A 12,581-nucleotide genomic window follows, 5' to 3' on the forward strand; every position below is an offset into this window, starting at 1 on the left:
TGCAGCCACAAAGCTCAAACAGAAAATGAAGCGTTTATTGCTACAGGCAAATTCGGGTCCAGTGGCTACAGTTTACATTTAGTATTTATAGAAAGTTAAATTAAATTACGGTGAAAAGTGCGGCCCTTGGCCTCCCCGACCCCGAGCATTAATACTTCCCTCCATTCCTATTACTCCGTCTCTTATAAGTCAAACTGTAAATTTGGTCTCTTTTAAAAAATATTAGTATAATGGCCGGCTCCATATCGGACTTTGGCACGCTGGCACCATCATTCAATTAAGAATCGGGGAAATATTCGACCGGGCATTGCTTGCAAGCGGCGATACATAACGGACTTTAAAAAGGTTATTTGTACTTTTTCACGTTAATAACTCCCACATATTGCAAAAAATAAAACAAACATCTAATTTCTTTCAATAGAGCCTTCCCTCACTTGCTTTGCTGTCCAGCTATTTTTTTGAGTAACGCGAGCTCGTTTTCAGCGCTGATTTCGTGTCATTATCAATTTTATTAGGAGGCTTTAATTTTAAAGCGTGATTTTCACCTTGCCCGGATTATTGCAAAAATGTAAATTTCGTCACACACAGGCCAAGGCTTCCTGTACTGGATCTCTTCGTTGCCTGGGTGATAACAGTTTAAACTCTTCTCTCTCTCTCTCGGGCACCTTCTGTCGCAGGTATCTCATCCTAAATAGATGTCTTGGCTTACTCCCGCACTCCACCTCCCAACCCGACTCTACCCCCTTGCCCGTGTTCCAATCACCTCACGTGCTCCAAACAATCCCAAAGTTTTGTTTAGGAAGGAACTGCAGATGCTGGTTTTAACCGAAGATGGACAAGAATTGCCGGAGGAACTCAGCGGGACAGGCGGCGTCTCTGGAGAGAAGGAATGGGTAACGTCTCGGGTGGAGACCCTTCTTCAGACTAAGTTTTGTTGGTGCGAGAACCATCCACTACAGCGAACGGGAGGGCGAGCGAGAAAGTTCAGGACTCCATATCTCCTGCACTCAGGCTAGGGTCATCTTCCCGTCTTCGCAATAAATAAGGGAGTCGGTTAACGCCTGGCCAACCTTTGCAATAATATTTGAGCAACTTTATTTTTCCCTCTCCCACTTCGGGAGCAAGGACATGACAAATCAAAAGCAATTGGCAACCAAAGCGGCACCCCATCAATTTACGAAATTCAATCTGAGTTCGCGAACGACGCGAAAAGATTAATATTCTCGACAGAACAACGCCTAATAATTTTATTTTTAAATCCATTAAGATGAAGGGAAGATGAAAAGAATATGAAAGATGTAATCAGAAAGCACGGTATTAATAGAGTTTGTACATTTTAAATTTAACGTGGATTCACTCATTCGGATTGTTTTCACATGGAAGGAGGGTGCAATTCAATGAATAATGTGAGTTTAATGTAGCACTGACTCAGATTTAATTTTATTTATTTACAATTTATAGCCCCATTACCAGAAATATGAAAGGCCCGAGAGAAATAACATTAGTGTGCGCAACATTTTTTCTTAAATTAAGATCACTAAATTTCTAAACGAAGGCGATTAAAACCAGGGCCATATTTCCTAATCACCCCCCCCCCCCCCCCCCCCCCCCCCCCCCCCCCCCCCCTCTCCCCCTTCCCGGGACCATCTTCCAACCATCCCTTGTACCCGTGCGAAAGAATTTCTCCAAACTTTGTGTTCCGTAGGCTACCGTCTCCTCTCCGTAATATGATTTGAACGAATTAATTTTACTTAAAAAAAAAATCGGCGTTATTTCAAAGCAGCGAAATTCTTTGTCTAATTGTTTTTCTCTTTACAGCTCGGCGGCTGAGAGCGAATTGGAAACTTCAATGGGGAATATAATTTAATTAGAACAAAGCTGGACCCGGGCTCATTACCATTAATCACCGGTTCAGGAAAAGTAGCTGATATTTTTTTTCCAGGAGGAAAATATGTGGGGGAGAAAAATAATCTGCCTCCTTGCACCCCAAGCAGTGGAGTGACCCGCGTTTAATTAACACCGTCTTCTGATTAATAATTCAATATTTACTTATTGTTGTCGATATTTTCAATAAGAAGCGTGAGGCAGGTTTAAAGATTTCCCCATATATATATATATATATATATATATTTATATATAAGCGTCACAGTAGCTTTAAATATTCGAAGTGACTGAGCAGTCTAGAGAAAACGCCGAAGATGAAATATCATGTTCTTTTAAATGCATTGTGACAGCTTTGGAAACAGTAGCTGATGAATCCCCTATTATCCGATCAGTCTATTTGCCGCTCAATGTGTCGCTGTAATTGGCCCGACATCAGTTTAAAAGCTGACCGAGGAAATCGTTCCCTCTTTTTCAAAAAAAAAAATCCTGGACAACACGATGGTCAATGTTTGGGAGAGAGAGAGAGAAAGGGAAAATAATCTATTAGTCCGTGTTGTACGAGGATGCGGGAGAAATTGCATATGTTTACTCTGTACTCTGCCTAGTATTTAACCAGGTACCAATCAAGCAGCGGGAGCCAGGGCCCGTACTCGTCAAATCTTCCTGCATTGTTTTGACAGCTCATATATTGTTTATTGAGGTGGATGTCATGTATAATTAGCGATCGATATGGAAACGTTTTCAAGCGGTCTTAATACCCACTGGTACCAACACAGAACGACTATACGTCTCTGACGTCAGACGCGATTAACGTTTCTTATTGGTCCCAAATTCCCAAAGCCTGAGCTAATTATTGGGTCCTTTATGTTCATAAAGTAAAGACACATCCTCCCCGTCCACTAGCATGTCTGCCGCTTTTCTACTTTTCCTGCATACATTTTTGAAGTTCACCTAGTTCCTTTAAGTGCAAGCATTTTCTGTCCCCTCTTTCTCTCCCTCGCCTCTTTTTTTTTCCTTCCCCCTGCAGGGAGATGATGGATAGCAGGATTCTGGAGCATCACCATGCTCAGTTCGGAGGTACCTTGGCCAGTATGGTAGGATTCCACTACCCCCTTACTCATCACCATGTGTACGAGCTCGCAGGGCACCAACTGCAGTCTGCCAGCGTCCCGTTCACTATAGACGGATTACTCAGCGGCTCCTGCACGGCATCTGTGGTCAATCCGTCCCCTCTGATGCCCACGGCTTGTAACGTGAACGGGGAGAATCAGTCCTTCAAACTGTCAGGTAAGAGAGACAGAGAGAAAGAGCGAGGAGAGAAAACAAAGTATTTAGGCCTTAGGCCGGAAACCAGATCTGAAGCTTGGCGGCAGAGAAATAACATTAAAAAAAAACAATATTACAGGAGACAAACTAAATAACATTGATACTACAATAAGGATTTCTCCCACAAGAGGTGAGGAGGGTGACACGAGGGCGAGATCGATGGCCTTGGTAACTCTTAGACATAGAGTGGACGGGAGGCTCGGATCACCGTGTTTCAAGCACACTAGTTTTCACCGAGATTGCTGCTGCCCCGAATGCTGGATATTTTGTTTGTGTGTCTGGGTAGATGGCCGTGGGAATAGGTAAGGCGAGGCTGTGGGAACGAAGCGCTCTTTGCCCGGGTCTGTGCCTGTTAATATATATATATATTTTTTTTAAAAACCCACACACACACACATATTGTTTCCATCAGTTCCCCTCTCTTCCCGCCGGGGAGAGAAGCAGATCCACACTCATGCAGGCGCATTGAAGCTGCTAACAATACACTGGGACAATGCACCTGCCTTTTCACAAATCCTATTCGGTGCCTCGTACCGTGTGTCAACTGTTTAATTCGGCGTGTTTACATGGGGCTAACATGCTGCATTTTTGGAGTTTCTTCAACAACAAATAATGCACTCATTATTAACTTGGACTCAAGTCGCGAAATCGAGTACAATTTGAAAGAAAGTGCAAGGGAATATGGTTGGAAGGCCTGTATGGGTTGCGAGGAATTCGTATGATCCAGCCATGAATATGTGCGCGCTCTCTTTCTTATTTGTTGATTCTGATGACACCGTTTTCCATATCTTTTGTTTTTTTTTGTTCCTCTCTCGTTACAGATGTGTCGGATCCGGAAAAGGACACCCCCGGCTGTAAACGGAGACGAACGCGGACGAATTTCACCGGCTGGCAGTTGGAGGAACTGGAGAAAGCTTTCAACGAAAGCCATTATCCAGATGTGTTCATGAGAGAGGCGCTGGCTTTAAGGCTCGACCTGGTGGAGTCTCGGGTTCAGGTAAAAAAACACAAACCCAGACAAGCTCATTGTATCGAATGACGGTGTTACTTCGGGTGGCATGCTCCATCCAGTGCGTACAAAACGACGTGACATTTTACAACTTGAATGGCCAAATTAAATTCACATTTTAATACATTTAAATCCGTTTTACTGCACGATTTATTTTATGATTAGTTTTCCAAGCAAGTGAATTTAAAATTGATACAATGGTCAACAATGGTTCCACAGCAGGAGGAGCGAATTATTGATGTCAGCTTTCCGATTTAAAACAACCGATTTTGCTAATCTGATTGGAATATACTCCTGTATTTTAGTACATCGAGGTTGTGTATATTTGTATTTTAAAGAAACGTGCATGGTGCGGTAAGAATGAACACGTCCAGACTCTTCGCGTTCTGCAATGAAAATGTCTGGTATTGACAATGTGTTACTTTTGCTGTAAGAATCGCCGTGAGCTGCTGTATTTACCCCAGTGGGTGCTGCACACAACAGCTAAACAGAAAGCTGTGTAAACACAAGAGTATTTTAATGGGAAGAAGCCACCTAACATTTAAATCAGTGGTTGGGATTTACCAAATCGCACTCGTTCCTTCAAAAACTTGCGACCAGATGGGGCACTGCGTCCAGATTATTTTAGGAAAATAACTTTCTTTTTAGATGGAAATGTATTGCAAAAAATAAAGATACGAGACACTCAAATAACGGTAACAAAAAAACGACCGAGGGACAAATGGCAAATATAAGCATTTAAAACTGTCTCTGGCTACAATCTAGAAATAAGTATGATGGCATAAGGTTGAACGGAAATATCAGACCAAAGACACAGGCGCTCCTGACCCCTCGATGTTCTTAAGCACTTTATCCAATTTGTTGATGGTTAGTTAAGTGAGGTTTAGATGAAGTCGACAATGTTTATTTCCCTTAAGACGGTAATGAGCACTTCTCATTGACGGAACCGTTGGAACGACACAAAGAGAACTCCTTGTAAAACGATTATTGGCCGCCCTAATTCGTGTTTAACAAGGGGCAGAATAAAAAGGCATCGTGCCCCCCTCCTCCCCCGGTCACAGGGAATGAACGTTTCTTAGGAAAACCTTTAAAATCTTTAATTTTGTGGAAAAGAAAACACGTAAATAAGGCGAGTTTACATACATATTATGATGTTCGTAGGTGTGTGTATGCGTGTGTGGGTCTGTGTCTGCGATATTCGGGGCTGAAATAACTAAAGCCTCTCGGATGATCTGAGGATAGGGGTACAATTATTTAATGCAGGAGGGGTGAAGGTGAAGGAACGGTTTTAGTCGTAATTTGAAATTTAGAATCGGAGGTTAATTCATTGTATTTGGTTGTGGGAACTGTTCATGTATTAATACACAGTCATAATTAATATTTGGGTTTTGAACTCCCTTTAGAATCATCACATCCGTTGTTTCTATTGTACTCCCATCCACACACCCCCATACTGTTTTTTGATGAGGGCTGATAAATTGAGGGGCGGATTCAAGCTTTGATTCCACCTCCCTACTACCACTGCGTCTCCAAAATAAACTGCTTCACTTGAAATCGCAAAGCATCGATTTAATTGATAGAATTACACGCGAGATTAAATGCAATTCGTTTGTCAATTAACCTAATTCAAGTTTTCGTGTTGATTGTGTAAACAAGATGTTATTTACGCAGAGGAGAAGGTGAGGGGGGGAAGCGCGGCTCCCAAACTTCCTCTCAACCTAGAGGTACCAGAGTTCGTTCTTGCTCAATCTTTTTTTTGCTGGGATAATTTTGAAACAACTCTGTAATAAAAATCCAATTCAACTTCACCTTCCAGTTCCCCCTGTATTTAGTCTCAACATTGTGAGATAGCGTTAATCAGTGTGTTTTTTCCCCTATATACTTATTCCAAACAAAAATAAAGGAACGGATTTTCAAAAGTATTTTGACGAAAAGACAACATAAATCCCAAACGATGGATTAGGGCAGTTAACATTTCTTAATAAAAATGACGCTAACACTTACAAAGAGGCGTTTGAATTTTGTTTTTAAAAAAAAGTGTTTATTTAAAATTAAAATCCTTAACTGGCCATTAAACTCCTAGTACTGAAAGCAGCAGTCTGGTCCCAGGCAACCCCCCGAATTGTCTTTAGATAATTTCAGCCCGAGCATAGATGCTTAAATTCATTACAGAAACTTTGCGGCGAGTGAAATGTGAAATTCGATTGTAATGCCATTTTCATTGTTCGGTATGTAGGTATGGTTTCAAAACCGGAGGGCTAAATGGCGGAAGAAAGAAAACACGAAGAAAGGTCCGGGGAGGCCAGCACACAACTCACACCCAACCACATGTAGCGGGGAGCCCATGGACCCCGAGGAAATCGCCCGGAGGGAGATGGAAAAGATGGAGAAAAAGAAACGAAAGCAGGAGAAAAAGCTGTTGAAATCCCAAAACAAACTGCTTCACCCGGAGGCGGACTGTAGTATTGCCTCGTCGGGATCCGAGTCTGACAGCAGCCTGACCCATTACCAATCGGTCCGAGTGCATGTCGAACCCGGCCAACACTCTCCAAATGCCAACAGGGTACAGCGCGAAGCGAACTGTGAGCAAACGGGAGCGAAACTTGCCCCGCACCAAAGAAACGCTTCCCAGAATCATGCCAGTAGATCGTCGGACCCCGAGTGCGATCGGGACCAACCTCAGAGCCATCCGTGCACGAACGGTCGTTCTTCAGACGTGACAAAGTGTGATCAGAAAAGTAATCCTTTCAGCGTGGAAAGTCTTCTTTCAGACACACCTCGGCGTAAAGCGCATTACGAATTCCCGGCCTTAGCAACCCCCAGAGCAGTTATTGGGAAAGGACATTTCCTACTGTACCCCATTACCCAACCCTTAGGTTTCATCGTACCCCAAACTAGTGTCCGGCCACCCCTCGTCCAACCTTCATCTCCCGCTGGGGCTGATACAATAACTCCAGCAACAGACCAGGGACATTCCATTAACCCCGGGACCAGTTCAAACTCAACGCAGACCAGCTGTCCCGGGTCAGATTCCAGCCCCACAACGCAGAGCACCTACACCGGGGCAAGTCCGAACCCAACACAGACTAGCTACTCCGGATCAACTCAGAGCGCGACGCCGGCCAGCTATCCCGATTCAAATTCCAAGCAGCCAGAATCGAGTAAACCTCAGGCCCTGGAGAGTCCAACTGAACTAAACCGACAAAGTCTCGACTCTCCCGGGCCAGTGCAAACGAACTGCCATCGAGAGCACATGGCAGAGTGCGAAGATGTAGACATGGACTGAACATGCCTCTCGAAAGTAACATCACAACTGCAAAGCAGACACAACAAAACAAAGAATTGTGAAAGAATGAGAAAAGAATATGGACTTTCGCGTATAGTTCACTAGATAAACATGTCCTTTCAACTTATTTAGTGTGTTTGCTTTGCAGATGGATGCTTGTGTGACATTTTACTGACGAGAAGATGCGCTCAGATATTAAAAGACTATTAACCCGGCTCGCTTTTACTAAGCGGGGCGAAAACAGTAAATCTTATATATACACGGTCAAAGTCGGTGTCCGAACGCAGTGTATAAAAACCAGGAATCCTCTCCTCTCATCGTGTAAAACCCAAACAAATGTATTAAATATTTATATATGATGTAACATTTTTATAAATAAAAGTTTCTGTTTAAAAAAAAAATCCTCTTTTGTCTCATATCTGTCAGTGTTAATATCTGCACAGGAGCCGAGCTGTTCTGCTCGAGCCTGTGTTTGTATTTATTGCTATAAGACCTTTATTCATTAAAATGCTGTGAATCTGTGGTAAAGCCGGAGGGGCCGCGGTCCTGCCCGCTTCCTGCCGAGTTCTGATATGAAAGTGATTATTTTCCCGATGGCAGCCGAGGTCGGGTTTAGCCCAAAGGGTTATTACACATTACCGATTTTATAGTGATATGAAATCACACAAGTTCCTTCAATAATAGAATTAGCATGAAAGGGCTGGGGCATAAAATTGAAATTGCAAAATAATAGGATGAGATGCGTGTGTGCATATTTGACTGTGCTGAATTGGTTGTGAGATGGGAAATCGTGGGTTGGAATTTTCATGAGATTTCCTTTGTCATGTATCTTGTAGCAGGCTATATTAAGATAGATGTTCGATGATATCCTTCATTGTTCTGTCGCTTATATTGATGTTCTGGTGTTATCATCCTATTGATCATGTGTCGCCTGTAATAGGACAGGGAAAGCAAACGCGCCTCAACAAAAGAACACATTTGTTCTAATAGGGAGGAGACCCAAGGGGGGAGTTTGCAAGATTCAGGACAGCTGTACCGAGGAAAAAAGAGGGGCGAGGGGAGGGGTGGGGAGATGGGGAGGGGTGGGGTGGGGGGGGGGTGGGGGATGAGAAACTTTGCCAAACACTCGCACCCAGTGTTACTAACACCCCCACCTCCCCCCATCCCCGCCTCATCAGCCGCCACCCCTCCCACGCCAATCCCCTTCAATTTACAGGGCACTTATGCAGTGTAAACTACATCAGTTCCCTGGGAATTAAAATCCCAATTATTAAAACCATTAATTTTGTCGAGTCTGTGCATAGTGGAATTATGTTTACAGCCTAGTTAAATATCGTTGATCCCTTCTGGTCATCGGGACTTTTATTTGCAAATAAATTGAATATAATAATAAGGCCGGCTTAGTTCTGGGTGTGCGCAGATGAATTTCTGAGCTCCCGTTCTCTTTAATAATATTTACATAATTCTCGCTCGGTGTCTGTGATATTTGCTCTGCAGGACGCGACAGCTTTTGGAGAAAAAAATAATTAGATTAAAAAAAAAAGAGAATTTGTGTCGAGACGGACGTCACTTTAGATTCTAGGAGCCGAAATGTACATTCTGTACAAATTCAGTTAATAGGAAAATGATTGTGTCGGTGTCCTTAAACCCGTCTCGCCTCAAATCCCTGACCCGAGTGGTCACGCTTGCCATTTCTATATCGGTTTGGTACCAAAAGGTGGGGGGACATTATAATCCGCGAAAGGAGGGGAAAAGCCCCGGCGTATAAAATGCTATGTTGTTTTAAATAACGTGAAATATTTCCCTGCCAGCAATAAATTGCGTCCTTTCTTCAATTTGCAGCTGTTCATTTTGTCTGTATGGCTCATGTTTTATTTATTTACAGCCATAATGATTGCGGTTGTGAATGAGGCCGAGTATCGGTCGCTAGCAGACACATGTCCTTAAGGTGAATTAGTGATTTAGTTAAGCAGTTTACTCCAATGTTGGTGCTGCACTCAGCTCAATAGGGTTTTTTTTTTTTTGCTGAGCCTGAGGAGGAAGCTGTTTCTAGACAAACTATCAATCGATCTAGCTCGCAGTCTCCGGGAGATGTGTCCGCGATGAATCATACTTTATGAATTCAATTTATACCAAGAGAAATTTTCAATTTGAACGCTGGATCATTATGGGACTGTGCAAATTGTTTTTGCTCTATTATGCATCGGACGCCATCATTTTTCTTTCTAATTACGGAGGTGTCAGGTCGAGCTGTCATCCCGGCGCTGATTTTCAATTTAACTGATCATCATACATTCATTTTCCCATTTGATAAATCTGCTATCTAGACGAGGCGCCATGCCCTGAATATTAAGTTGCACGCAGAAAGGCGCAGTAATGGGGAGTGTGCATGCAATAAGTGCAGATCACGGAGCTAATTTAGCACCTTGTGCGCTTCCATCTCGTTTTCTGATTTCCAAATCTCCAAGGACTGAGCGCAGCCCAAGGGCTGCACTCTTCTCTCTCACAACCGGTTCCAAAACGGCTGGTTTGTATTACAGAATTTCCAAATTAGGATATCAAGCTTAATTAATGGTAATTGAGTTCTTCAATACGTGTTATTTTTATTTAATAGAAACAAATTTGCACAATTAATTATGAACGTAATTTTCAAGAGCCCCATTTGCAACACATTTCCAAATTAGCTGAAGCAAATTAGATGCTTTTATTATTTCCCCCCCTCCTAAGTGTTTACCGAAGAAGCATATTTTTTTTTGGTTTGGACCCCTAGATCCTTACAGGATGATGAATTGCACAGGTTGGGAAGGTGCAGTTTATTTTGTGATTTATTTTTAACCTGGGGTTGTACAAGGCACTGACAGTTTGGACAAATTAGCAATCCTTCGCAGTCGCCTCTAATGAGAGGGGTTTATCTCAGCACCTCGCAGCTAGCGTGAAAAATTACCGCGTACTCAATAAGAGGTGTCGGATCGATCGGAGAGCAGAGTGTAAATTACAAAAAAAAATCCTAACCACATTTAATCCGGAGACAAATTCATATAGATTAAAATAATACAGCTGCAAATGGGTGCGAGACACTTCGACTTCACGGTATAGGCTGAAGTCGCACCAAAGTAGACAAATTAGATTTACCTAGACAGCTTCACCGGATACAATTCCACGTCCTTTAAAAAAAAAAATTGTTGAAAAGTTAAAACAAAACATTATTTATTACAATATCCAAATTGATTAAACTGTTTAATTAATTGTTTTTCACAGGGTGATTTTAAACCGTCCTTTCTCATTTCAAAGATGTCTCACATATACCTTGCGAGACTGACGATAGATTCTTATTAAGAACATAATTTATTTGCCCTGATATTGCACACAGCTAGTGGGGAAACTCTCCAAGGAGTCTGGAATGAACTGTACATTTAGTCTATAACAGCACTGCTTTTATATTATAATATAACCCAATGGTTGGGTGTTGCCTTACTTATTTATATGTAGTATATTTGATTCCCCCCCACCCCAAGAAACGTCGTGAAATAATAGTGACGCTTTGTTTTTTTGATGTATTTGTAGACTTCTTCAGACAGTGTTTACAAAACCCGTAACCTGCAGTTTGATAACAACTCTCAGGTAACAGAACTTGAACATCATAACTGTGTCAAATGCAGGAGAAATGTCTCCTAATAATTTTAAATTTGTAGACTATCAATGATAGAGCAATGAGCTGCAATTCCCCAGTCCTGTAACTGAGACTAAAAATATCGAAACTTAAAATTGCATTCGGGATTGGAATCAACGGGCCTGTTTACCACACACGCTTTAAATCGGCTTTTAATTTCGCAACGAGCAAATAAAAATCTATCCGCTTCGCCGAAACGCTTCCGTAGAACGTAATCTCATATGCAATTTTTAAAGGAAAAAAAAACTATTATTGGGAGAAAGACTTCTATATTATCGCGGATGAAATTCAGCGTTTACACAGCCTCGGGATCCTGGAAATTTGTTTCGATTTTCCACACCTGATTCACTGAATTTTAATTTCCAATCCTCTGATCCCAGTTCCAGACCCGACTCGTATCTGAAAATAGTAATTATTTATTTCATGGGCGTTTGTTTGGCAGTGTATTTGTCGCCAAACATAATTTGAAGAATTCACGCTAGCACATTACGAACTATTAAACAAAAGACAGTAAAAGGAGACTAGTTTGTTTTCATGCATCTTTGTATGTTACTAGGAGATGAGGACACCTGGGGAACTGAGGGACTCGTCGTAAAGCCACCAATTAAATTGTACGCTGATCGATAGAACATCAGCGGGGCAGACTAATAAGAAATGATTATGACTGTCGAAAATATGCAACCCCCGTAAAATAGTGCACATTTGCTCATACTTGTCACCAATAAGGGTGACGGCTATTTTTTGATTAAACGGGATTTTGTTTCGGGGTGGGGGTCGTTAACATATATGAAGGTTATTAATTTCTACGCCTTGACTTGATGTAAAGGTTCAAGCTGGGTAATGCCGGCCATAAACACGTTAGTTACAGACACACGCAGGCGGTGAGGTATTTATACAGAGAATAATAATTTAATAGTTGCTGCTGGGTATCACAGTCCATTTAAATAATTAGACGCTGTCTCTCTGTGATAAAGGTTTATCTGGAATTTTGCTAAAGTGACGCCTTCTCTTAGACTTAAACTAGCCGCACTTATTAAATGTTTAAACGCCTCGTAATCGTTTTGGTTTTCCTTCAGCTATTCTCTCTGCTCATGGAGATTATAGTTATCCAGATTGTTTTTTTTTTTCATATTTGGTGCCTATTTCACACGAATAATGTAAAATAACTTATTTGTGTTCTAAAGGAAATATTTATAAAGTATTGTTAGGATCATCAGACTACACAACAGTTTAAAACACGTAATGTGGTATCAAAGGCATTCGGCGATGCCCGGTTAGCCATTTATTGTAGATTAATCCCATCTAATTACATTTTTAATATTCCAACGTTGCCAATTATAACTTTTCTTTGAGGGCTAAATAAAGAAATAGAAGTTAGGGAGGCATTTCAACCATCTCGCAGTGCG

At 41.8% G+C, this 12,581-nt stretch overlaps 1 protein-coding gene across 1 annotated transcript; it reads left to right on the forward strand.

Moving 5' to 3' along the window:
* The first annotated feature begins 2,137 nt into the window (after window positions 1–2,137).
* uncx (UNC homeobox) lies at window positions 2,138–7,912 on the forward strand. The gene is made up of 3 exons (XM_055651337.1): window positions 2,138–3,171; window positions 4,032–4,207; window positions 6,456–7,912. The coding sequence occupies exons 1-3, from the start codon at window positions 2,916–2,918 to the stop codon at window positions 7,503–7,505; spliced, it is 1,482 nt and encodes a 493-aa protein (XP_055507312.1). The 5' UTR covers window positions 2,138–2,915; the 3' UTR covers window positions 7,506–7,912.
* The last annotated feature ends 4,669 nt before the right edge of the window (window positions 7,913–12,581 follow it).

This window comes from Leucoraja erinacea, chromosome 20 (genome assembly GCF_028641065.1).
Source record: "Leucoraja erinacea ecotype New England chromosome 20, Leri_hhj_1, whole genome shotgun sequence".
Lineage (NCBI taxonomy): Eukaryota > Metazoa > Chordata > Chondrichthyes > Rajiformes > Rajidae > Leucoraja > Leucoraja erinaceus.

Excerpts from the sequence above, each read along its gene's own strand:
- uncx (XM_055651337.1), top strand. The coding sequence starts at position 2,916 with ATGATGGATAGCAGGATTCTGGAGCATCACCATGCTCAGTTCGGAGGT. Across the intron at positions 3,172-4,031 it reads TCAGTCCTTCAAACTGTCAG|ATGTGTCGGATCCGGAAAAG; the intron begins GTAAGAGAGACA and ends CTCTCGTTACAG. Across the intron at positions 4,208-6,455 it reads TGGTGGAGTCTCGGGTTCAG|GTATGGTTTCAAAACCGGAG; the intron begins GTAAAAAAACAC and ends TTCGGTATGTAG.